At 46.2% G+C, this 22,572-nt stretch overlaps 1 protein-coding gene across 4 annotated transcripts in view; it reads left to right on the top strand.

Moving 5' to 3' along the window:
- The window catches only part of LOC106583287 (arf-GAP with GTPase, ANK repeat and PH domain-containing protein 1), a 44,884-nt gene that overhangs the window by 11,217 nt on the left and 11,095 nt on the right, over positions 1-22,572 (top strand). For 2 of the 4 annotated variants that reach the window (XM_014167267.2, XM_014167266.2), the window contains exons 1-11: positions 4,590-7,688; positions 12,430-12,488; positions 12,694-12,781; positions 14,472-14,557; positions 14,768-14,909; positions 15,208-15,342; positions 15,524-15,645; positions 15,887-16,051; positions 17,845-17,931; positions 18,181-18,285; positions 19,898-20,063. In XM_014167267.2, the coding sequence (XP_014022742.1) occupies positions 6,509-7,688; positions 12,430-12,488; positions 12,694-12,781; positions 14,472-14,557; positions 14,768-14,909; positions 15,208-15,342; positions 15,524-15,645; positions 15,887-16,051; positions 17,845-17,931; positions 18,181-18,285; positions 19,898-20,063 (2,335 nt within the window). In that variant the 5' untranslated portion in view covers positions 4,590-6,508. Of the gene's footprint in view, positions 1-4,589; positions 7,689-12,429; positions 12,489-12,693; positions 12,782-14,471; positions 14,558-14,767; positions 14,910-15,207; positions 15,343-15,523; positions 15,646-15,886; positions 16,052-17,844; positions 17,932-18,180; positions 18,286-19,897; positions 20,064-22,572 lie in introns of those variants that run through there. The other 2 variants (XM_045705412.1, XM_045705411.1) reach the window with 1 other exon arrangement.

The raw sequence follows: 22,572 nt of genomic DNA, 5'->3' as shown, positions 1-22,572 counted from the left end.
CAAAAGAAGTTACAAACAACGCAAATAAACAAACAAAAAAACATAATCAGTTGGGGACAGGTAAAACGTCAGACTTCTTCTCCAGCGTAATTTTTTATTTTTTTCAAGATCTGTTCTATGTGCTCTATTTCTATGCTTCCTGTTAAGTTTCTGTTTTGCACACCAGCTTCAAACAGCTGAAAACAAAAAGTGGTTATGGAAAATACATTTCACAGCGCTTTAGATGTTATAATGATTCTCTGCACTTGTTTTGCTTGTTTTGTCACATGAACTGAAATTAGGCTAACTATTAGAATGTTAGCAACGAGGAAATGACGGAGCTATTTCTACATATTGCACCTTTAAAAATGGTAGCCTTTCCTCATCCTTATAGCATTGCACATCAAGCTACTTCCTCTCTGTGGTACTAGTCGCGTGTTTGCTTTGATTCTATTTCTATGGTTGGCCCTATTTCTTCTGTCTGCAGAGCCACTTCCTGCCTCAAGGAGACAGGCAGACCATGTTTTGGTACCGCTTCCTCCCTCCCCTGCACCCTAATTCACAAATTTAAAAAAGGCTCCTTACCTTCCCTATACTGTTTCTTTCATCACACACATCACACACCGCCCCCGTCTTACCCCCTATCCTCTATCTTCTGTCTCTCCACCTTGTGTTGTCATTTAGCCTTTCCTCACAGCAGGTTACACTCCTTGTTATGGGATCTGTCCAAATGTCACAGACACTATTCACCTTGACTACCATCTCTATGAGAGAGACAGGAGAGACCACAGCTCACTGCAACACACCCTCTGGCTTCTCTCCACTGATATCCTAATCTCCAGTCCTTATCACTCAGATGCAGACTTGTCAGACTCGTCTAGTTGCTCTCTTTGTGTTATTGCAGATCTCATATTTTGCAGTTATGCGGCAATTAGGCCGATTCGAAACCCCCCGGATCTGCTCTCAAGAGCTCTGATTAGATTTCTGAACCCAGTCCCCCAACACGTGCGTGCATGTTTCATTCTGCAGTGTCTGTGTGTAAGGTGTGTAGGCACATCATTCCAACCTACACACTCATTTATGTGCGTTTTCCATCATACCATTTGCATTGCAGATGATTCAAGGGTCATAAGCTCTGTGTGTGTGTGCTCAATTTCTTGATTGCCTACATAGGGGGTCCCCTAAGTCCCCCATTACCCCCCCCTACACACACACACACACTGCCTGCACCCTTAAAGGAGGATATTAATTGTCATTACGATGTCATTACGATGTGTTCCTTTAAGAAAGAGGTCACACCTCAGGAAGACATGTTTAGTACTCTGATGCCGGCAATTACACCAGAAAGCAGAACAGAGTGCGTGTCAACTGTCAGATTAGCATAAGGACAACGGTGGTGTGGCTCTCCAGAGCAGTGTTTTAGTTATGCAGATGGTGTGTTGAAACGCACAGGGCCGTGATCCCCCGAGGAAAGGGAACACAATCTTTCTTTACACAGTAAGGTGGTGGTGGCCTTGATAAATGTCACAACAGCTAAAAGAACAATGACAACAACGACATACAAACATGGCGCCACGTTGAATGCTATGGCTTCGCCACCCCTCACTGGAATGTTTGTCACGTGTGCGATCTTTGAACTTTGATGTGCAGTTTGCACTTGTTGTGTTCAATGGATATTTTATCTATTTAGTTCACTATGTTTTTACATGCTTTACAATTCAAGTACCTCGTGTGTGTGTGTGTGTGTGTGTGTGTGTGTGTGTGTGTGTGTGTGTGTGTGTGTGTGTGTGTGTGTGTGTGTGTGTGTGTGTGTGTGTGTTCTCTCTGAGGGTCTATATGCAACATTCTGTGTGTCACAGTGAGTGACACATTATAATTTCAGTTTAGAGGGGACATGATTCATCACAACACTCTGTGGGTGTCCTTCACAGATTCCTTCCAATTAAAGAAGTGATACAGGTGGGTAACACACAGCCACACACACACACACACTGAAGCCCCTGGGAGACTAGTCAGGATCGAGGGGAAAGATGAACGGAGCAAAGTACAGAGAGATCCTTGATGAAAACCTGCTCCAGAGTTCTCAGGACCTCAGACTGGGGTGAAGGTTCACCTTCCAACAGGACAACGACCCTAAGCACACAGCCAAGACAACGCAGGAGTGGCTTCGGGACAAGTCTCTGAATGTCCTTGAGTGGCCCAGCCAGAGCCTGGACTTAAACCCGATTGAATATCTCTGGAGAGACCTGAAAATAGCTCTGTAGCGACGCTCCCCATTCAACCTGACAGATATTGAGAAGATCTGCAGAGAAGAATGGGGAAAACTCCCCAAATACAGGTGTGCCAAGCTTATAGCGTCATACCCAAGAGGACACGAGGCTGTAATCGCTGCCAAAGGTGCTTCAACAAAGTACTGAGTAAAGGGTCTGAAACTGAGTTTCAGTTTTTGATTTTTAATACATTTGCAAACATTTCTAAAAACCTGTTTTTGCTTTGTCATTATGGGGTATTGTGTGTAGATTGATGAGGGGGAAAATAACTATTTAATCCATTTTAGAATAAGGCTGTAACATAACAAAATGTGGAAAAAGTCAAGGGGTGTGAATATGTCCTGAATGTATATACACTGCTCAAAAAAATAAAGGGAACACTTAAACAACACAATGTAACTCCAAGTCAATCACACTTCTGTGAAATCAAACTGTCCACTTAGGAAGCAACACTGATTGACAATAAATTTCACATGCTGTTGTGCAAATGGAATAGACAACAGGTGGAAATTATAGGCAATTAGCAAGACACCCCCAATAAAGGAGTGGTTCTGCAGGTGGGGACCACAGACCACTTCTCAGTTCCTATGCTTCCTGGCTGATGTTTTGGTCACTTTTGAATGCTGGCGGTGCTTTCACTCTAGTGGTAGCATGAGACGGAGTCTACAACCCACACAAGTGGCTCAGGTAGTGCAGCTCATCCAGGATGGCACATCAATGCGAGCTGTGGCAAGAAGGTTTGCTGTGTCTGTCAGCGTAGTGTCCAGAGCATGGAGGCGCTACCAGGAGACAGGCCAGCACATCAGGAGACGTGGAGGAGGCCGTAGGAGGGCAACAACCCAGCAGCAGGACCGCTACCTCCGCCTTTGTGCAAGGAGGAGCAGGAGAAGCACTGCCAGAGCCCTGCAAAATGACCTCCAGCAGGCCACAAATGTGCATGTGCCTGCTCAAACGGTCAGAAACAGACTCCATGAGGGTGGTATGAGGGCCCGACGTCCACAGGTGGGGGTTGTGCTTACAGCCCAATACCGTGCAGGACGTTTGGCATTTGCCAGAGAACACCAAGATTGGCAAATTCGCCACTGGCACCCTGTGCTCTTCACAGATGAAAGCAGGTTCACACTGAGCACGTGACAGACGTGACAGAGTCTGGAGACGCCATGGAGAACGTTCTGCTGCCTGCAACATCCTCCAGCATGACCGGTTTGGCGGTGGGTCAGTCATGGTGTGGGGTGGCATTTCTTTGGGGGGCCTCCATGTGCTCGCCAGAGGTAGCCTGACTGCCATTAGGTACCGAGATGAGCTCCTCAGACCCCTTGTGAGACCATATGCTGGTGCGGTTGGCCCTGGGTTCCTCCTAATGCAAGACAATGCTAGACCTCATGTGCCTGGAGTGTGTCAGCAGTTCCTGCAAGAGGAAGGCATTGATGCTATGGACTGGCCCGCCCGTTCCCCAGACCTGAATCCAATTGAGCACATCTGGAACATCATGTCTCTCTCCATCCACCAACGCCACGTTGCACCACAGACTGTCCAGGAGTTGGCGGATGCTTTAGTCCAGGTCTGGGAGGATATCCCTCAGGAGACCATCCGCCACCTCATCAGGAGCATGCCCAGGCGTTGTAGGGAGGTCATACAGGCACGTGGAGGCCACACACACTACTGAGCCTCATTTTGACTTGTTTTAAGGACATTACATCAAAGTTGGATCAGCCTGTAGTGTGGTTTTCCACTTTAATTTTGAGTGTGACTCCAAATCCAGACCTCCATGGGTTGATAAATTGGATTTCCATTGATTATTTTTGTGTGATTTTGTTGTCAGCACATTCAACTATGTAAAGAAAAAAAGTATTTAATAAGATTATTTATTTCATTCAGATCTAGGATGTGTTGTATAAGTGTTCCCTTTATTTTTTTGAGCAGTATATATTAAATCACTTAATGACTTTTCATTGACCCCCAGCAGTACCTTGAAACCCTAGTTTCAATATCTCTGGTTTAGAGAGAGAGGGATGAAGGAGACAGCCAGGGTTGTGCACATGTGACTCACTACCGTAATATCCTGGAGCTCCAAACACCTTGGTCACAGGCGAGCCCATCATGTGAGAGAGGTGAAAGAGATGGGGGGGGGGAGTAGGCTGTTGCTACCCGCAACGCTTACTGCTTAAGAGGGGGTTGAGGAGAGCTTTTCTGCAGGGAGATAGAGTGACTGCAAAAGACAGAAGAGGGAGAGGATAGAAAGAGCCTTCTCCCCTCCTGTCTCTTCCACGTTTTCCATCTCTCCTTTTTCCTTCCTCTATCTCCTGCATTCTTCTCCTCTCATCCACCTCTAGCTACCCTCCTGTCTGTTCCTCTCTCTCTCCTCTCTACGCATCCCCTCCCTTTTCTGTGCCCCAAGATTTATGACCCATTCAGTTTGTTTTCAAACCACCTTATTTATTTGTCGGTTATACCCTTCCCCACACATACTCTCCTGTTCATTTTTCTTCTATTCTCCTCTCTCTCTCTCTCTCTCTTTTTTTCTCTTTCCTCCCTCGCTCTCTCCTTTCATTCATCCCTGTGACGTCTGATTCATCCAGTTCATCATCGCTCTCTCCCTCTTTCCTGAGAGGCAGGATGGGAGGGGACAGAAGGAGAGAGAGAGAGTGGGAACTGCCCGGAGATTGCCTGAAAAAGAGAGCAGGAGAGAGAGAGAGAGCAAGTGATGGGTAGGAGGAGGCAGAGGTTTTTCATCCTCTTTGTTTTGTCTGATCCGACACAAGCTACAGAACATGTGGGCTTGACCGAGGACAGGCTTCTCTCCCATGACGCTTCACCCTCAGCCTTCCCCTCTGTCTGTCTGCCTGCCTGGAGCTGAAGCTGGAGCTGGACTAGCTGTTGGCTAACGGAGAGGCTAGTGGCCCTGAGGAGAGCAGGAGGAGGGGCTGAGCTGAGCCAGTGGGCTCGCTCTCTGCCTCACAGACACATTTTATTGACTTGCTAATTGCCTGAGACACTCGGAGGAGAGGATGCAGTGAGGGAAGGGAGGGAAGGAACCTACTGTACATAAGAGTATTACAGGCAGAGGAACAGAGAAACAGTGACTGTGTTCTGCCTATCTGGCCACCATCTCTGCTTCTCTTTGCTGGGGGAATTACAACAGATGTTTGCAGCCTGCCTTTCATTGATCCAAGCTACGTACATACGTGATTCATGCATGACATTAGTGTGTCTTTGCCTCGTATGCAGTCGGAAGGAGACTACCCACCCACCACACGCTTTTGCGACACGTGAATGATTTCCATATTTATGTTTTTTCTTGTATTTACCGTAAATGTTTTTCCTCTGCTGGGTCAGCTAAAACGGTTGTTTGCTGTGTTTTCTGTGTTGCCTGCTATGTCTGGTTTGTCTTTACCACGGTACATACCCTTTGGTGTCTGTGACGGTGCAAAATAAAAATAGAAACAATTATTTGTTAACCAATCAAATGTAATAAACAAGAACAAGAAAATATGAAGATTCTGAAGCGTACAATGGATATTCTTCAATGGAAATGAAGAAATGATCTGAGAAGCTTACAGACTTTAGACTGGCTTGAGGCAGTTCATCTTGTGTGCTTTTGTGGAGTGGGGAGCTACGTAGTACAGTCTTGGTGGGGAAATGGACCAAGCTCATTTGTTGACTCTATCATAATTCCAGACTACCCAGTCTCAAACATCAAGATCGTGGAAAGCAAGCTCAGATCCCTGGCTTTGGGCTGTAGAATGAATCTTGCGTATGGAGAGAGGGAGGGAACGAGAAAGGGAGGATTGTGAATGAACCCTTGGAGGAGTCCAGTGGCAGCAGTCTTTACAGATCAGCAAAGAGGAGGTGAAGAGAGGATTACAGGAAGGATTAAAATAAAAACTAGTCTAGACCTAATTCAGTAACTTAGCCTTGTTAAGTATGCTCCACTAATTCAAGATACCTTAGAGTGATTCTCTGTCTCGCTTGTGCTGACTCTTGAGTTTTCACGTCATGGGTTTTGAAGCCTGAAGAAGCAATCCAGCAAGACTCCAACCACCTCTTGACAAAGTTACCATTCACCCACATCAGACGTATCCCTACGCCAGGCAGTTTGACAGTACCATTTGACTGCTGTCTGGCTTGGCTGTTGTCTCCGTGGTGAAGCCTCCGGCTGTGGGTTGCTATGCCGGTTCCCTGTGGGTCTGTCTTGGTCAGAGCGAAGGCACTGCCACTCCGCTGAGGTTGGTCTGCCTGTCTTCCAGCCTGCCGCCCCCATGAGCCACGCGGGCACCCTACAGAGACGCACCACCTACCTCATCTCCCTTACCCTGGTCAAGGTCGAGGCCGTGGGGGGTGATGGAGTTTCCATCGGGCCCCAGCCACAACGGACCCTTGCTCTGGGGAGAGCAGGAGTGGAGGGCCCAGAGGATGAGGAGGATGAGAAGCTGAGCAGGACCACTGAGGATGAGAGAGGACATGCATGTGCCAAGGTGGAGGGAGAGGGGGACACGGAGATGGAGGAAGAGGAGCAGGAGGACGTTAGCTTTGGGGGGCCTGTACAGGAGCGGGAGAAGCCTGAGATGAAGGAGCGAGAGAGTCGTGGTCCAGGCTCCTCAAAAGATGTCACGTTGGAGACTAAGAGCAAGGAGTCTCCCCTCTTACCGAAGAATGTGAAAGACCAAGTGAAAGGTCTTGCAGGGGTGTCAGATGTCCCCTCAGTGGGAGGGCTGAGGAGAGAGGGAACCCGCCCTAAAACAGAGCTCTATAGGGAGCCACCCATGCTGTTTCCAAGGTGCGAGGAAGGGATGGGCGACCCAAGCAACACCCTCTCCCGGGGCAGCATGCCCATCACCGTACCGCCCAGGCTCACCCAGAGACCCGAGGTCCTGATGAGGTCACATGCCGGGGGCGGGGCTGTAAGCCGGCGGGAGTTGAGGGAAGCCAATCAGAGTATGCCTCCATCCGCCAAGAGTCTGGACCGCAAAGACAACCGCATAGGGGACCGGTCTCCCATGACAGCTGCTGTGGCCTCTCTGGGACCTTACCGGGCGTCCTGGGCAGACAGTGATGGCAGGTCCACCCTCCTTCGCCAGGGAGCCCCCGTAGGGGTAGGGTTTGCGGACGTGGTGACCAGGGAAAGCCCCAGAGGGGACAGGCTGAAGACAGGCTCAACCTCCCTGCCAGCCCAACCCACCCCTCAGATGTCCAAGCCGCCGAGGAAGGGCAAGAGCCGCACTCTGGACAACAGTGACCTGCACTCCCTCTCTGAGGACCTGAAGAAGGGGAAGGACAGCCAGGGTCAGGGGGGGACCACCCAGCGTCCCCCCGCCCGTGACCGCAAGATGCTCAAGTTCATCAGCGGGATCTTCACAAAAAGTACGCCTGCGCCTCCCTGCTCCAACACAGCACCCCCTATCTACACGCCCGTTCAGAGGGGTTCTAGTGAGGAGGAAGGTAAGATATCGCCCATACCCACCTAAGCACCATCCCCCCCCCACCAGGGCTAGCTACCCTTCCCATTCCATTTCAGACTTTTCACAACTGGAGGCTGGATTATGTTTTGCCGTACCATCTTACTCTAATGGTTTACACAATGGTTTACACAATGCTAGTGCAGTGAGCAGGTGCTCGTGCACTGTGGTCTCATTCTAGATGGTTGTCCATCATCAGTCCATATTGGCCGGAAAACCACACACTGTAGGTCAGGATGCACTGTGCAAAGATGTGGTGAAGAAAAGGAGGTTGAAGACCTTGAAGTGAGAGGGCAAGCCTTGGGCTATGTCCAATATGGCACCCACCCTATTCCCTTTATAGTGCACTACCTTTGACCAGAGCTCTGTGGGGCCTGGTCAAAAGTAGTGCACTACATAGGGAATAGGGTGCCATGTGATGCATCTTGGTCATAAAATATGTTATTTGATGGCCACTATGCCTCGATGGACCCTCAGAGAGAATTGGAATTCCAATGGGGAAATTGCATTATACATTATAATCCGTTCACACATTCACATACTGGATATAATGCAGAAGATATCACTTGAATAATGATGCATTCATGTGGTACAGTAAAATGAGCACATCCACTCATAGGTCCTGTTGGGTGTTAGGCATGAAAAAGGTTGAATAACGAGAGAGGACAACCTGCATATGCTTCTCCTGCTCCCAAGAGTAATGCTTCCGCCAATGAAAACCTACTTGGCCTAAATTTCTCTCCAACTCCAAGCAGTCACAAGAAAACATGAGATAGCCCATGGTAATCAAATATTCAGATTTCACTATATTTGCGAATGTGCTGTTGTAGACGTGTGTGATGAAGGAGTATGTAGAATTGGTGTAAGTGCTGAATAATTTGTCAGGAGTAAGTGGGACATGAATAATTAAGGGTGGGAGTACACAGAGCTGTGTTCTTCTGAGGGAAGGAGTGAGGGGTGAGGGAGGGAGGAAGGGAGGACGGAAGGGGACCCTTCCTGCTCTGCTTGCAGAGTTAATCAACATCCAAATGAAACCCATTAACTCAATGACTCCACATTGGGATTGGGTGAACAAGAGATGAATAGCCATTTACATTTTGGGGGGCATTTCAGTTTGATTGCAAAATATTTGATTGCAAAATATCAATCAGAGTTGGGGTAAAGTAATAACTAATGAAAATAAACATTTGGGGAGATTTTCAACGTTTTAATTGTATTTTGTTAACTCAGTAAATATTATGTCTGTCTTATCATCAATATTAATCAATATAGTATGTGTGATTTACAATTGTGTAAATGTGCTCAAACACACACACCACTGTATGTATGAGAGAATTTATTGTGCTGAGAGCCAGGCAGTTTCTGGAAGAAGGGTTGCCATGGCAACAACAAGCGACAAGAGATGCTATTTGGTCGGCGATATGACGCTGGAAGGGGGGGGGTTAAAGAGTGGGGGGGACCAATAGACATACAGACAGACAGAAATTGTCCGGTGGGGGTTGGGAAGGGTACCTGGCTTTCGTTTAAATGTAATCTCCCCTGAGAGCAAGAGTGGAAGGAAGTGGTGGCTGTGTTACCGTATTGTCACTGAGGTGTGGCCGGTGCGCACAGCAAAGCACAGGCAGTATATAATGTGTCTGTGGAGACTCCGTCACTTCTGGTGTGTCCCCACAGAGAGAGGATTCAGTGTCTGAAAGGATCATACTGTCTGACTGGAGTTGGCTTCAACACTGCTTTACTCAGACCTCCAAAGGCCCTTTTGATTGAGGCAGTGTCATCATTTATATGGCTGTTTGCATGTGTCTGTGTGCGTGTGTGTGTAAGAGGCTGCCTGTTGCCCAAATCAAGAATTTGTCCACAATTGGAGGCTTATATACACGTTGTGTGTGTGTGTGTGCTTGCGTTTGTGTGTGTCCATGTACAAGCATATGTGTGTGTATCTGCAGCCCTGCAGAATGAATCTGCTTGTTCATCTTTTGAAGCATTTATTTCCCATCCATAACTTCAGTCTTCTTTAAAGGGGAAGTTGACCTAAAATCCAACATTTCCCAAGTGATTCCATACATTGAAACTACACTGAATTGTGTTCGTTGTTCATAGCTTATGACTGCCCGTACCATAACCCCACCGAGAGGAACTCTGTTCACAACGTTGACATCAGCAAACTGCTCACCCACATGACACCATACACGCTTTCTGCCATCCGCCTGGTACAGTTGAAACTGGCAAATCCACAGTTTCATCAGCTGTCCGGGTGGCTCGTCTTAGACCATCCCGCTGGTGAAGAAGCCAGATGTGGAGGTCCTGGGCTGGCGTGGTTACACGTGGTCTGCGGTTGTGAGGCTGGTTGGACATACTGCCAAATTCTCTAAAACAACGTTGGAGGCGGCTTATGGTAGAGAAATAAACATTCAGTTCTCTGGCAACAGCTCTGGTGGACATTCCTGCAGTCAGCATGCCAATTGCACGCTCCCTCAAAACTTGAGACATCTGTGGCATTGTGTTGTGTGACCAAACTGCACATGTTAGTGGCCTTTAATTGTCCCCAGCACAAGGTGCACCTGTGTAATGATCATGCTGTTTAATCAGCTTCTTGATATGCCACACCTGTCAGGTGGATGGATTATATTGGCAAAGGAGAAATGCTCACTAAGCAGAGATGTAAATACATTTGTGCACAACATTTGAGAGAAATAAGCTTTTTGTGCATATGGAGTATTTCTGGGATCTTTTATTTCAGCCCATGAAAAATGTGACCAACACGCGCTAATAGCGTTTCAATCGGTGTCATCACACACTCTGAGACCTTGAAGTAGTTGTTTCTGTTAAGTATAGTATTTCTGTTAAGTATGGTTAAGTGTGGAGTTTGCCTTCTCCCCCTCTCTCCCCATGCAGTCTAACCCTGTGTTGTGTTTGTAACAGTTTTCCTTCCTTCCATCCCTCTCCTCACCCCTACCTGGGCTTGAACCAGGGACTCTCTGCACACATCAACAACTGATACCCCTGAAGCATCGTTACCTATCGCTCCACAGCAGAGCAAGAGAAACAACTACTTCAAGGTCTCAGAGTGTGTGACATCACCGATTGAAACGCTATTAGCGCGTACTCCGCTAACTAGCTAGCCATTTTACACCAGTTACACTCACCCCCCTTTTGACCTCCTTTTCCACAGCAACCAGTGATCTGGGTCTACAGCATCAATGTAACAGTTTTCCTTCCATCCCTCTCCTCATCCCTACCTGGGCTCGAACCAGGGACCCTCTTCACACATCAACAACTGACACCCCCAAAGCATCATTACCTATCGCTCCACAGCAGAGAAAGGGAAACAACTACTTCAAGGTTTAGAGCGAGTGATGTCACCGATTGAAACACTATTAGCGTGCACCCCGCTAACTAGCTAGCCATTTCACACCGGTTACATGTGGTTCTGAGTGCCAAATGGCACCCTATTCCCTGTATAGTGCACTATATAGGGAATAGGGTGCCATTTGAGATGCACAAACCTTGTAAAGGAATTTCACATTCATTCTATATGTGTGCTCTACTGTATATTTTGTCCATTAGTCTTCAGGTCACCATCTGAACAAATGCACTTTTAGGTCCTGTGTGGCTGTTGGTAGAGCATAGTGCTTGCAACGCCAGGGTTGTGGGTTCGATTCCCACCGGGGACCAGTCTGAAAATGTATGCACTCACTACTGTAAGTCTCTCTGGATAAGACTGTCTTGCTAATTGACTAAAATGTAACTGTTATTGATGGACTCTGTCATAATGAGGAATGGTATTGGCAGCCACTTACAGGATGTTACAGTACCTACTAGTCCTCTTCCACTCTGCTATGCAGTTGTGTGACTTGACTTAATCCTGTTGGCCCCCATGTGAGCATAGGGTGTTCTCCACCTCACTCCTTTCTGTGTGATGGCTATTGCAGTAGTATATAGATAGAAAATTATGTGACTTCAATAAAAGTCTCAACTCATTGGCAGTCACCTGTTGTGAGGACCCCTGTCTGTGCTTTTCAGATATTATTGAACACCTCTGGGCGATGCAGTGAAATAACAGGTACCCAGTAATTATGATGCTTGGAGGATATCCAAATTCTCATTCCACTGTGGACACAGAAATGTTCTCTCTCTCTCTCTCTCTCTACATCCCATTTTTCAGCTTGCTGCGCAGCATCAAAATGATGGTGAAATCTACTGAGGCTTGTATTGGAATTTTGGATGAATAAAACACATAGAGATTGTTTGGTAATCATCTCACATACACGCTCAGGCACACATACGTACACACACACACGTACACAAACACACACACACACACACTTGCACGCTCACTCCGGCTGCGTCCACAGAGCTGCTAATGAACTTGAGCCTCACTACTGAGCCTGTGCAATTAATTTGCACTCGTCCTTTGTGGCTCTATCTCATTCCTTCGCTCCCTTTCTCCGTCTCCCCCCTCACCTAACTCTGTAGTCTGTGCCATCTGGACCTGCGACAGGGCACGTATGGGGCCACACACACTAAGACCGTGCGGCACGGCATTCCTCACAGCTTCAGAGTGCTGTAGAGCGAGATGGCCAGTGACTTTGAAAGTTTCCCCTGTTCTAAGCAGGCTGTAGACAGGAGGCAGAAAGGGAGAGGGAACACGTGATCATGACATTGACCTTATGTTTTAATCAGTCTCCCTCTCTCTCCCTTTCCCTCTCTCTGTGTGTCCACAGCGGCTTGCGGTAACAGTCAAGAATGGACCTTCAGTCGAACCGTCCAAGAGCTCCGTCTGGTGAGAGTGATTGCTGTTGTCATACCGCTGGAATAGGAAATAGGTGTAGTCTTGTTTCTGCTTCAACAGAGACGACAGTGACAGTGTCTAATAATGGAATACTATGATGATAATTGTAGTAAATAGAAGTAGTTGTTGTAGAGTATGATAAACATGTCACTATTATAAAGAGTGGGGTGATATATCCTTCTGACTATGTGTCCAGGGGGTGTTGGGAGGTCTCCGCAGTGGGAAGTCAGCCCTGGTCCACAGACACATGAGCGGGAGCTACCAGCCCCTGGAGAACCCAGAAGGTGAGTTTGACAGTTTTAATTTTGGCATTCTTTTTTAGATTTAGTCTTGTCTTAATTATTTTGACTAAAATATAATTAAGTCTTAGTCAAATTTTGGTCATTTGAATAATGATTTAGTCTGGTTATTGTCAAAATGATAAAAACACTGGGCCATTTTAGTCAACTATAAATGCCTTTTTATTTTAGTCACATCACATTTCCATTGCCTCATTAATCTAGTAAACATAAATCACTGACTTCCATGTGCACAAACATACTTAGCCTTGTCCTACCAACATATTGTTCTGTATAACATCCTATCCCATAATTCTCTTCCCAACAGGCAAATTGGCAAACACCCCTTGACATACTGTAGCTATATTGTAATCAATGTTCTGTCAAAAGTAGAGGTGTGATAGTTTGCAGCAACCTAACTAGCATTATTAATATGTTATTACCTGAGCATATATATTGAGATGATGCACTTTTAGATGTCTCTTGAGGTTGGTAGTATTTTTCCGCATTAGCTTGTGGGTGCAAACTCTGTCTTCCACCTAGCTATCTTAAGGTGAATGCACTTACTGTAAGTCGCTCTGGATAAGAGCATCTGCTAAATTACTCAAATGTAAATTAAGACGTTGCAGTCGGTCTTCTTTGAATTAACACGATAAGTAAAGTGGCTCCAAACATTGCCCCTTTTTCTACCGGGAGCATGTAGAACCGGGAGAGACGCCAAGGTGTGTGCCTTATTTGCATCAATGATTTGTTGCCACCAGATTGGAAAACGGTTGCTGGGCAGAGAGGTAACTTGTGAATGACCTGGACATGGTATTTATTTTCCACCAATAAAAGCATTGCAACTTTGCAATGAGAAAGCCTTACAATTATGTCATGTATGCTTTTGATTGGACCCTACAAATAACACTGAAAGCTCTCAATCTCTCCAAAAACGCTTGTCCAGTCCATTTACTAGTCAGATTTTAGTCAGAGATATTTTTGTCTCGTTTTCGTCAACCAAAATGACAAATATTTTTTTCTGAGTATTTAGTCAGTTATAGTCTCGTCAACTGCCACTGAAAAATAGGTTGTTTGACTAATATTGTCACGGCTGGTCGAAGGAGCGGACCAAAATGCAGCGTGTTCGTAGTTCCACATATTTATTAAACGTGAAACTGAATGCAATACACTTAAATACTTGAATATACAAAAACAACAAAACCGTGACGCAGAGAGGAAAACACACTTCTCAAAAGATAATAACCCACAAACAACAATGAGAAAAACCCCCTACTTAAATATGATCTCTAATCAGAGGCAATGAGGATCAGCTGCCTCCAATTAGAGATCAACCCCATACAATCCCAACATAGAAATAGAAAAACTAGAACTAAAACATAGAAATAGATAACATAACAACCCAAAACACCCCCTGTCACGCCCTGCCCTACTCTACTATAGAAATGACATCTTACTAGGGTCAGGACGTGACAAATATTTACGTCATTATTTTTGTTGACAAAATTAACACTGGTTTGACATCATACCTTGTACTTAAGCCTTAAAGCATTCCTGTAAAGAAATTACTACTCTATCACATAGGGCTTTTCTTTCTTTCTTTCTTTCTTTCTTTCTTTCTTTCTTTCTTTCTTTCTTTCTTTCTTTCTTTCTTTCTTTCTTTCTTTCTTTCTTTCTTTCTTTCTTTCTCTATCAGGGGGCAGGTATAAGAAGGAGGTACTTGTTGATGGCAACAGTCACATTTTGCTGATCAGGGAGGAGACAGGACCCCCGGATGCACAGGTAGGTGGAGGCTTTACTGACTGCAGACGGATGAGTAGTGTCCCCCTTAAAACACATGGAGTTGACAGGGGTTCACTCTGACACGTTGGACTGTTTAACTCTTCTCACCTGTTATTTTATGTTCTCCTCTGACAACTCTCTCTTTCACTTGTTCTCTCCCCATTTGTCCCCTATTACTTCCCCTACGCTACCCTCTCCCCTCCTCTCCAGATGGCTAGCTGGGTGGACGGGGTCATCCTGGTCTTCAGTCTGGAGAACGAGGCCAGTTTCCAGGAAGTGTACAGGAACTACAGCGAGCTTGGCATCCACCGCAACATCGCTGAGATCCCCTTCATAGTGGTAGGAACCCAAGGTAAGACCCCACCCATACCCACACCCATACCCACTCTCTATGACAGGGGTGAGCAAACATTTTCAGCTCGAGACCCAAATGAGAAATTTACTGTCCTTCCATGACCCAAATCATCCTAAAGATGCATTCTCATAACTTGATGCCCACCTCTCACATGTCCAGGGCCCACTTTGGGTCCCGACCCATAGTTTAAGAAACCCTGCTCTATATTATACTAAAGATAGCATCTGTATGGGTTTCTAAAGGTTTATTAAGGTTTGTAATAGGATGTAGTTGATGTAGTTCCTCCTTCCTCCAGATAAAATCACCAGCACCAACCCTCGGGTGATAGAGGATGCCAGGGCCAGACAGCTGTGTTCAGACGTCAGGCGCTGTACCTACTACGAGACCTGCGCTACCTACGGCCTCAACGTCAACCGCGTCTTCACCGAGGGTGAGGACACACACAAACACACACACACTGCTCCTTTTTTCGGTTGTTTCAGTACAATGTAGCTGGAATGTCAATCAATAAACCAATTTGAATTCATTTCACATTCATCTATATCAGCGTCTAGATTAGACAGATGACTAAGTAGGGTAATGTTTGTATTTGTCCTCTCTACTTACCACAGCTGCCCAGAAGATCATGGCAGTGAAGAAGCAGGCAGCTCTACTGGCCTCCTGTAAATCCCTGCCCAACTCCCCCAGTCACTCTGGAGGCTCTACCCCAGTGTCAGGAGTCTTCCCTGGTCAGGTACAGCAGCAGCTCTGGCCTCCAGTCCTTCATACTGGAGATAAGACACTGGTCCAAATCAATAGGATGGTAATGTTGGACAGGAGTGTACAGATCATTGTTCATTTAGATTTATGGATTTTGTTCCCAGATTTTTCCACATATTCAGCTGTCTCTCTTTGCTCTCTGTAATCTCTCTCTCTTTTGTCCTTTTGTTGTCTGTCACCCTTTCTGTTTCTTTGTTTTTGTTTCTCTCTCTCAGGCCAGTAACGGTGGTCAGAGCAGTGACTACTCGTCCTCTCTGCCCTCCACCCCAGTGATCAGTCATAAGGAGATCGGTGGGGCAGCAGGGGGGGAGAGGCTGGGCAGCGCCACCCCAGGGTCTGTCCGCAGTGCCCCCCGGCGACGCACCGGCTCCCGCTTCACGGTAACATACCAACCAACCACAAACACACACTTTTACTGACTTAGATTCCTCATTGACCCATCCATAACCCTCTCTCAGGTCCCCTGTGCTTTCTTTGAAATGTAATCTTTTTAGCTCTCTTCATGGATCATAGGGGCGGCAGCGTAGCCTAGTGGTTAGAGCGTTGGACTAGTAACCGAAAGGTTGCAAGATCGAATCCCCGAGCTGACAAGGTAGAAATCTGTCATTCTGCCCCTGAACAAGGCAGTTAACCCACTGTTCCTAGGCCGTCATTGAAAATAAGAATTTGTTCTTAACTGACTTGCCTAGTTAAATAAAGATAAAATACTCCCTATTTTAGCTCTCTTCATGGATTATAGTCCCTATTTTGTGCTTTTTCCTTCACTCTCTGTCTGTATAATAGTTATCTCTCTCTTTCTTTCTCTCTCTCTCTAAATCAAATCAAATTTTATTTGTCACATACACATGGGTCCCCAGATGTTAATGCGAGTGTAGCGAAATGCTTGTGCTTCTAGTTCCCGACCATGCAGTAATATCTAACAAGTAATCTAACAATTTCACGACAACTACTTAAGAATATGTACATAGAAATATATGGATGAACGATGGCCGAACGGCATAGGCAAGATGCAGTAGATGGTATAGAGTACAGTATATACATATGAGATGAGTAATGTAGGGTATGTAAACATTATATAAAGTGGCATTGTTTAAAGTGGCTAGTGATACATTTATTACATCCAATTTTGAATTATTAAAGTGGCTAGAGATTTGAGTCAGTATGTTGGCAGCAGCCACTCAATGTTAGTGATGGCTGTTTAACAGTCTGATGGCCTTGAGATAGAAGCTGTTTTTCAGTCTCTCGGTCCCCGCTTTGATGCACCTGTACTGACCTCGCCTTCTGGATGATAGCGGGGTGAACAGGCAGTGGCTCGGGTGGTTGTTGTCCTTGATGATCTTTTTGGCATTCCTGTGACATCGGGTGGTGTAGGTGTCCTGGAGGGCAGGTAGTTTGCCCCCGGTGATGCGTTGTGCAGACCTCACTACCCTCTGGAGAGCCTTACGGTTGTGGGCGGAGCAGTTGCCGTACCAGGCGGTGATACAGCCCGACAGGATGCTCTCGAATGTGCATCTGTAAAAGTTTGGTGAAGAAGGCTACTGCGCCTTCTTCACCACGCTGTCTGTGTGGGTGGACCATTTCAGTTTGTCCGTGATGTGTACGCCGAGGAACTTAAAACTTTCCACCTTCTCCACTACTGTCCCGTCGATGTGGATAGGGGGCTGCTCCCTCTGCTGTTTCCTGAAGTCCACGATCATCTCCTTTGTTTTGTTGACATTGAGTGTGAGGTTATTTTCCTGACACCACACTCCGAGGGCCCTCATCTCCTCCCTGTAGGCCGTCTCGTTGTTGTTGGGAATCAAGCCTACCACTGTAGTGTCATCTGCAAACTTGATGATTGAGTTGGAGGTGTGCATGGCCATGCAGTCATGGGTGAACAGGGAGTACAGGAGAGGACTGAGAACGCACCCTTGTGGGGCCCCAGTGTTGAGGATCAGCGGGCTGGAGATGTTGTTTCCCACCCTCACCACCCGGGGGCGGCTCATCAGGAAGTCCAGGACCCAGTTGCACAGGGCAGGGTCGAGATGCAGGATCTCGAGCTTAATGACGAGTTTGGAGGGTACTATGGTGTTAAATGCTGAGCTGTTGTCAATGAACAGCATTCTCTCTCCCTCTCTCTCTGTTTTCTCTTTACCTGTTTATTCTTGTTGTTTGTCTTGTGCCATGTCTGCAGGGCCGTAGGGGCAGTGACTCGGAGAGGAGGAGTACAGATGGTAAGATAGGAGACTTGGGTAGTGGACGCTCCATCCCCATCAAACAGGTAGGTGACAGACAGACAGTTTATCCTGTAGGAGCTGTATGCTATATAGGAGCTCATCACAGACAATGAACTAACATCATGGAGCTAGGAGAGGGATTTAACTTACCTTTGAGAACTTTGTTGAGGTAGATTTTGTGGAAGCCTGCTAGGCTCTTTTGGCATAAGGAGCATAATAAAGAACAGATAAAGAATGTGTGTTTTATCCTTGTCTCCTCTCCTCTGTCCGTCATCCCTGTCTCCCTCCACCAGAGCATCCTGCTGAAGCGCAGTGGGAACTCCCTCAACAAGGAATGGAAGAAGAAATACGTCACGCTGTCCAACAACGGCATGCTCTCCTATCACTCCAGCGTCAACGTGAGTCAATGCACTGACACTCAGTGCTACACTATATTCCAGCTGTTTGTATGGACACACATAAAGAGCTGATCAGGGACATGCATTTATATCAACGATGTCGCTCTTGCTGCGGGTGATTCCCTGATCCACCTCTACGCAGACGACACCATTCTGTATACATCTGGCCCTTCTTTGGACACTGTGTTAACAAACCTCCAAACGAGCGTCAATGCAATACAACACTCCTTCCGTGGCCTCCATCTGCTCTTAAACGCTAGCAAAACTAAATGCATGCTTTTCAACCATTCGCTGCCCGCACCCGCCCGCCCGACTAGCATCTCTACTCTGGACGGTTCTGACCTAGAATACGTGGACAACTACAAATACCTAGGTGTTTGGCTAGACTGTAAACTCTCCTTCCAGACTCATATCAAACATCTCCAATCCAAAATCAAATCTAGAATCGGCTTTCTATTTCGCAACAAAGCCTCCTTCACTCACGCCGCCAAACTTACCCTAGTAAAACTGACTATCCTACCGATCCTCGACTTCGGCGATGTCATCTACAAAATAGTTTCCAATACTCTACTTAGCAAACTGGATGCAGTCTATCACAGTGCCATCCGTTTTGTTACCAAAGCGCCTTATACCACCCACCACTGCGACCTGTATGCTCTCGTCGGCTGGCCCTCGCTACATATTCGTCGCCAGACCCACTGGCTCCAGGTCATCTACAAGTCTATGCTAGGTAAAGCTCCGCCTTATCTCAGCTCACTGGTCACGATAACAACACCCACCCGTAGCACGCTCTCCAGCAGGTATATCTCACTGGTCATCCCCAAAGCCAACACCTCCTTTGGCCGCCTTTCCTTCCAGTTCTCTGCTGCCAGTGACTGGAACGAATTGCAAAAATCGCTGCAGCTGGAGACTTACATTTACCTCACTAACTTTAAACATCAGCTATCTGAGCAGCTAACCGATCGCTGCAGCTGTACATAGTCCATCTGTAAATAGCCCACCCAATCTACCTACCTCATCCCTATATTGTTTTTATTTACTTTGCTGCTCTTTTGCACACCAGTATCACTACTTACACACCATCATCTGCTCATCATCATCTGCTCATCTATCACTCCAGTGTTAATCTGCTAAATTGTAATTACTTTGCTACTATGGCCTATTTATTGCCATACCTCCTCATGCCATTTGCAGAGAGTGTATATAGACTTTATTTTTTTTCTATTGTGTTGACTGTACGCTTGTTTATTCCATGTAACTCTGTGTTGTTGTTTCTGTCGCACCGCTTTGCTTTATCTTGGCCAGGTCGCAGTTGTAAATGAGAACGTGTTCTCAACTAGCTTACCTGGTTAAATAAAGGTGAAATAAAAAAATAAAAAAATAGAGCTTCCACATGACCAGTCAGGAAAATCCTCTGACTCTATTACAAAGACTTTGGAAAATGGTTGGATATTTAATCCCATTGAATCCCTGAGTTGGCTACATTGTTATAGTTTGTATAACCTGCTGAACACCATTTTGAATCTCAGAATGGGTTGGACCATGCTACAGTAACATTATATATGTTTGAAATATCTGCTGTATTGGTTGGCCTTCCCCCCTGACCTGGCAGGACTACATGCAGAACGTCCATGGGAAAGAGATGGACCTGCTGAGGGTGACTGTGAAGGTGCCAGGGAAACGCCCGCCCCGTGCTGGTGCCGTCCCTTCCTGTGGCCCTCCGCCCGGCCTCAACGACCTGGTCAAAGACGTCCAGGGGCCTGAGGGGGCCAGCGCTGGTGAGAGGGGCTCCAATAGGGGTGTGCTGACATGGCCATACTCGTATTTGTAATCGCATCCATAAATTGACAGTTGATAGTCGGATCTGTTGATAATCGTGATCAGAAACAACGTAAGTGTTTTAATATGCTTAAGCAGATGTTGGCAAAATACTCACTGCAAAAACGCTGCCGATTAGAAGCAGGTGTGTGTGTGTCTTTGTGTGTTTTGAACTTGCAGTGGGCTGCCAAGTTTGCTGTCACTCAGGCAGAATGAGCATCGGCATTTCATCTTTTTCGCTACCCTTGCCCCATTTGTTAGATATTATGCACGTTAATAGCTTGATAGTAAACGTCCTGGCCATGTGATGTATTGTAGTAGGACGCAACAGCAATCTACAGCGCATTCAGAAAGTATTAAGACCCCTTGACTTTTTCCACATTTTGTTATGTTACAGCCTTATTCTAAAATGGATTAAATTATTTTTTTATCATCAATCTACACAAATTACCCCATAATGACAAAGACAAAACAGATTTTTAGAAATGTTTTCAAATTTATTACAAATAAAAAACTGAAATATACATAAGTATTCAGACCCTTTACTCAGTACTTTGTTGAAGCACCTTTGGCAGTGATTACAGCCTCGAGTGTTCTTGGAGATGATGCTACAAGCTTGACACACTTGTATTTAGGGAGCTTCTCCCATTCTTCTCTGCAGATCCTCTCAAGCTCTGTCAGGTTGGATGGGGAGCGTCGCTGCACAGCTATTTTTAGGTCTCCAGAGATGTTAGATTTGGTTCAAGTCCGGGCTTTGGCTCATCCACTCAAGGACATTCAGAGACTTGTCCCGAAGCCACTCCTGCATTCTCTTGGCTGTGTGCTTAGAGCCATTGTCCTGTTGGAAGGTGAACCTTCGCCCCAGTCTGAGGTGCTGAGCACTCAAGAGCAGGTTTTCATCAAGGATCTCTCTGTACTTTGCTCTGTTCATCTTTCCCTCGATCCTGACTAGTCTCCCAGTCCCTGCTGCTGAAAAACATCCCCACAGCATGATGCTGCCACCACCATGCTTCACCGTAGGGATGGTGCCAGGTTTCCTCCAGACGTGACGCTTGGCATTCAGGCTAAAGAGTTCAATCCTGGTTTCATCAGACCAGAGAATATTGTTTCTCATGATCTGAGTCTTTAGGTGCCTTTTGGCAAACAAGTGGGCTGTCATGTGCCTTTTACTGAGGAGTGGCTTCCATCTGGCCACTCTACCATAAAGGCCTGATTGGTGGAGTGCTGCAGAGATGGTTGTCCTTCTGGAAGGTTCTCCCATCTCCACAGAGGAACTCTGGAGCCCTGTCAGAGTGACCATTGTCACCTCCCTGACCAAGGCCTTTCTCCCCCGATTGCTCAGTTTGGCTGGGTGGCCAGCTCTAGGAAACTTTTCCTATTTAAGAATGATGGAGGCCACTGTATTCTTGGGAACCTTCATGCTGTAGAAATTATTTGGTACCCTTCCCCAAACCTGTGCCTCGACACAATCCTGTCTTGGAGCGCTACGGACATTTCCATCAACCTCATGGCTTGGTTTTTGCTCTGACATGCACTGTCAACTGTAGGACCTTATATAGACATTTGTGTGCCTTTCCAAATCATGTCCAATCAATTGAATTTACCACAGGTGGACTCCAATCAAGTTGTAGAAACATCTCATAGATGATCAATGGAAACAGGATGCACCTGAGCTATATTTAGAATCTCATAGCAAAGGATCAGAATACTTACAGTGGCAAGATAAAGTATGTCAACCCTTTGAAAATACCTGGATTTCTGCATACATTGGTCCTAAAATGTTATCTGATCTTCATCTAGTTCAAAACAATTAGACAAACACAGTCTGCTTAAACTAATAACACACAAACAATTATACATGTTCATGTCTTTATTGAACACACCGTGTAAACATTCACAGTGCAGGGTGGGAAAAGTATGTGAACCCTTGGATTTAATAACTGGTTTGGCAGCAATAACCTCAACCAAATGTTTTCTGTAGTTGCGGATCACACAGCAGTCAGGAGGAATATTGGACATTCCTCTTTACAAAACGGTTTCAGTTCAGCAATATTCTTAGGATGTCTGGTGTGAACTGCTCTCTTGAGGTCATGCCACAGCATCTCAATCTGGTTGAGGTCAGGACTCTGACTGGGCCACTCCAGAAGGCCTATTTTTTTCTGTTTAACCCATTCTGTTGTTGATTTACTTCTGTGTTTTGGGTCATTGTCCTGTTGCATCACCCAACTTCGGTTGAGCTTCAATTGACGGACAGATAGCCTAACATTCTCCTGCAAAATGTCTTGATAAACTTGGGAATTCATTATTCCGTCAATGATAGCAAGCTGTCCGGGCCCTGAGGCAGCAAAGCAGCTCCAAACCATGATGCTCCCTTCACCATACTTTACAGTTGGGATGAGGTTTTGATGTTGGTGTGCTGTGCCTTTTTTTTCTCCACACATAGTGTTGTATATTCCTTCCAAACAACTC

This window comes from Salmo salar, chromosome ssa22, assembly GCF_905237065.1.
Source record: "Salmo salar chromosome ssa22, Ssal_v3.1, whole genome shotgun sequence".
NCBI lineage: Eukaryota > Metazoa > Chordata > Actinopteri > Salmoniformes > Salmonidae > Salmo > Salmo salar.
Note: the sequence above shows the minus strand (reverse complement) of the source record. Positions and strands in the feature narration are given on the sequence as shown.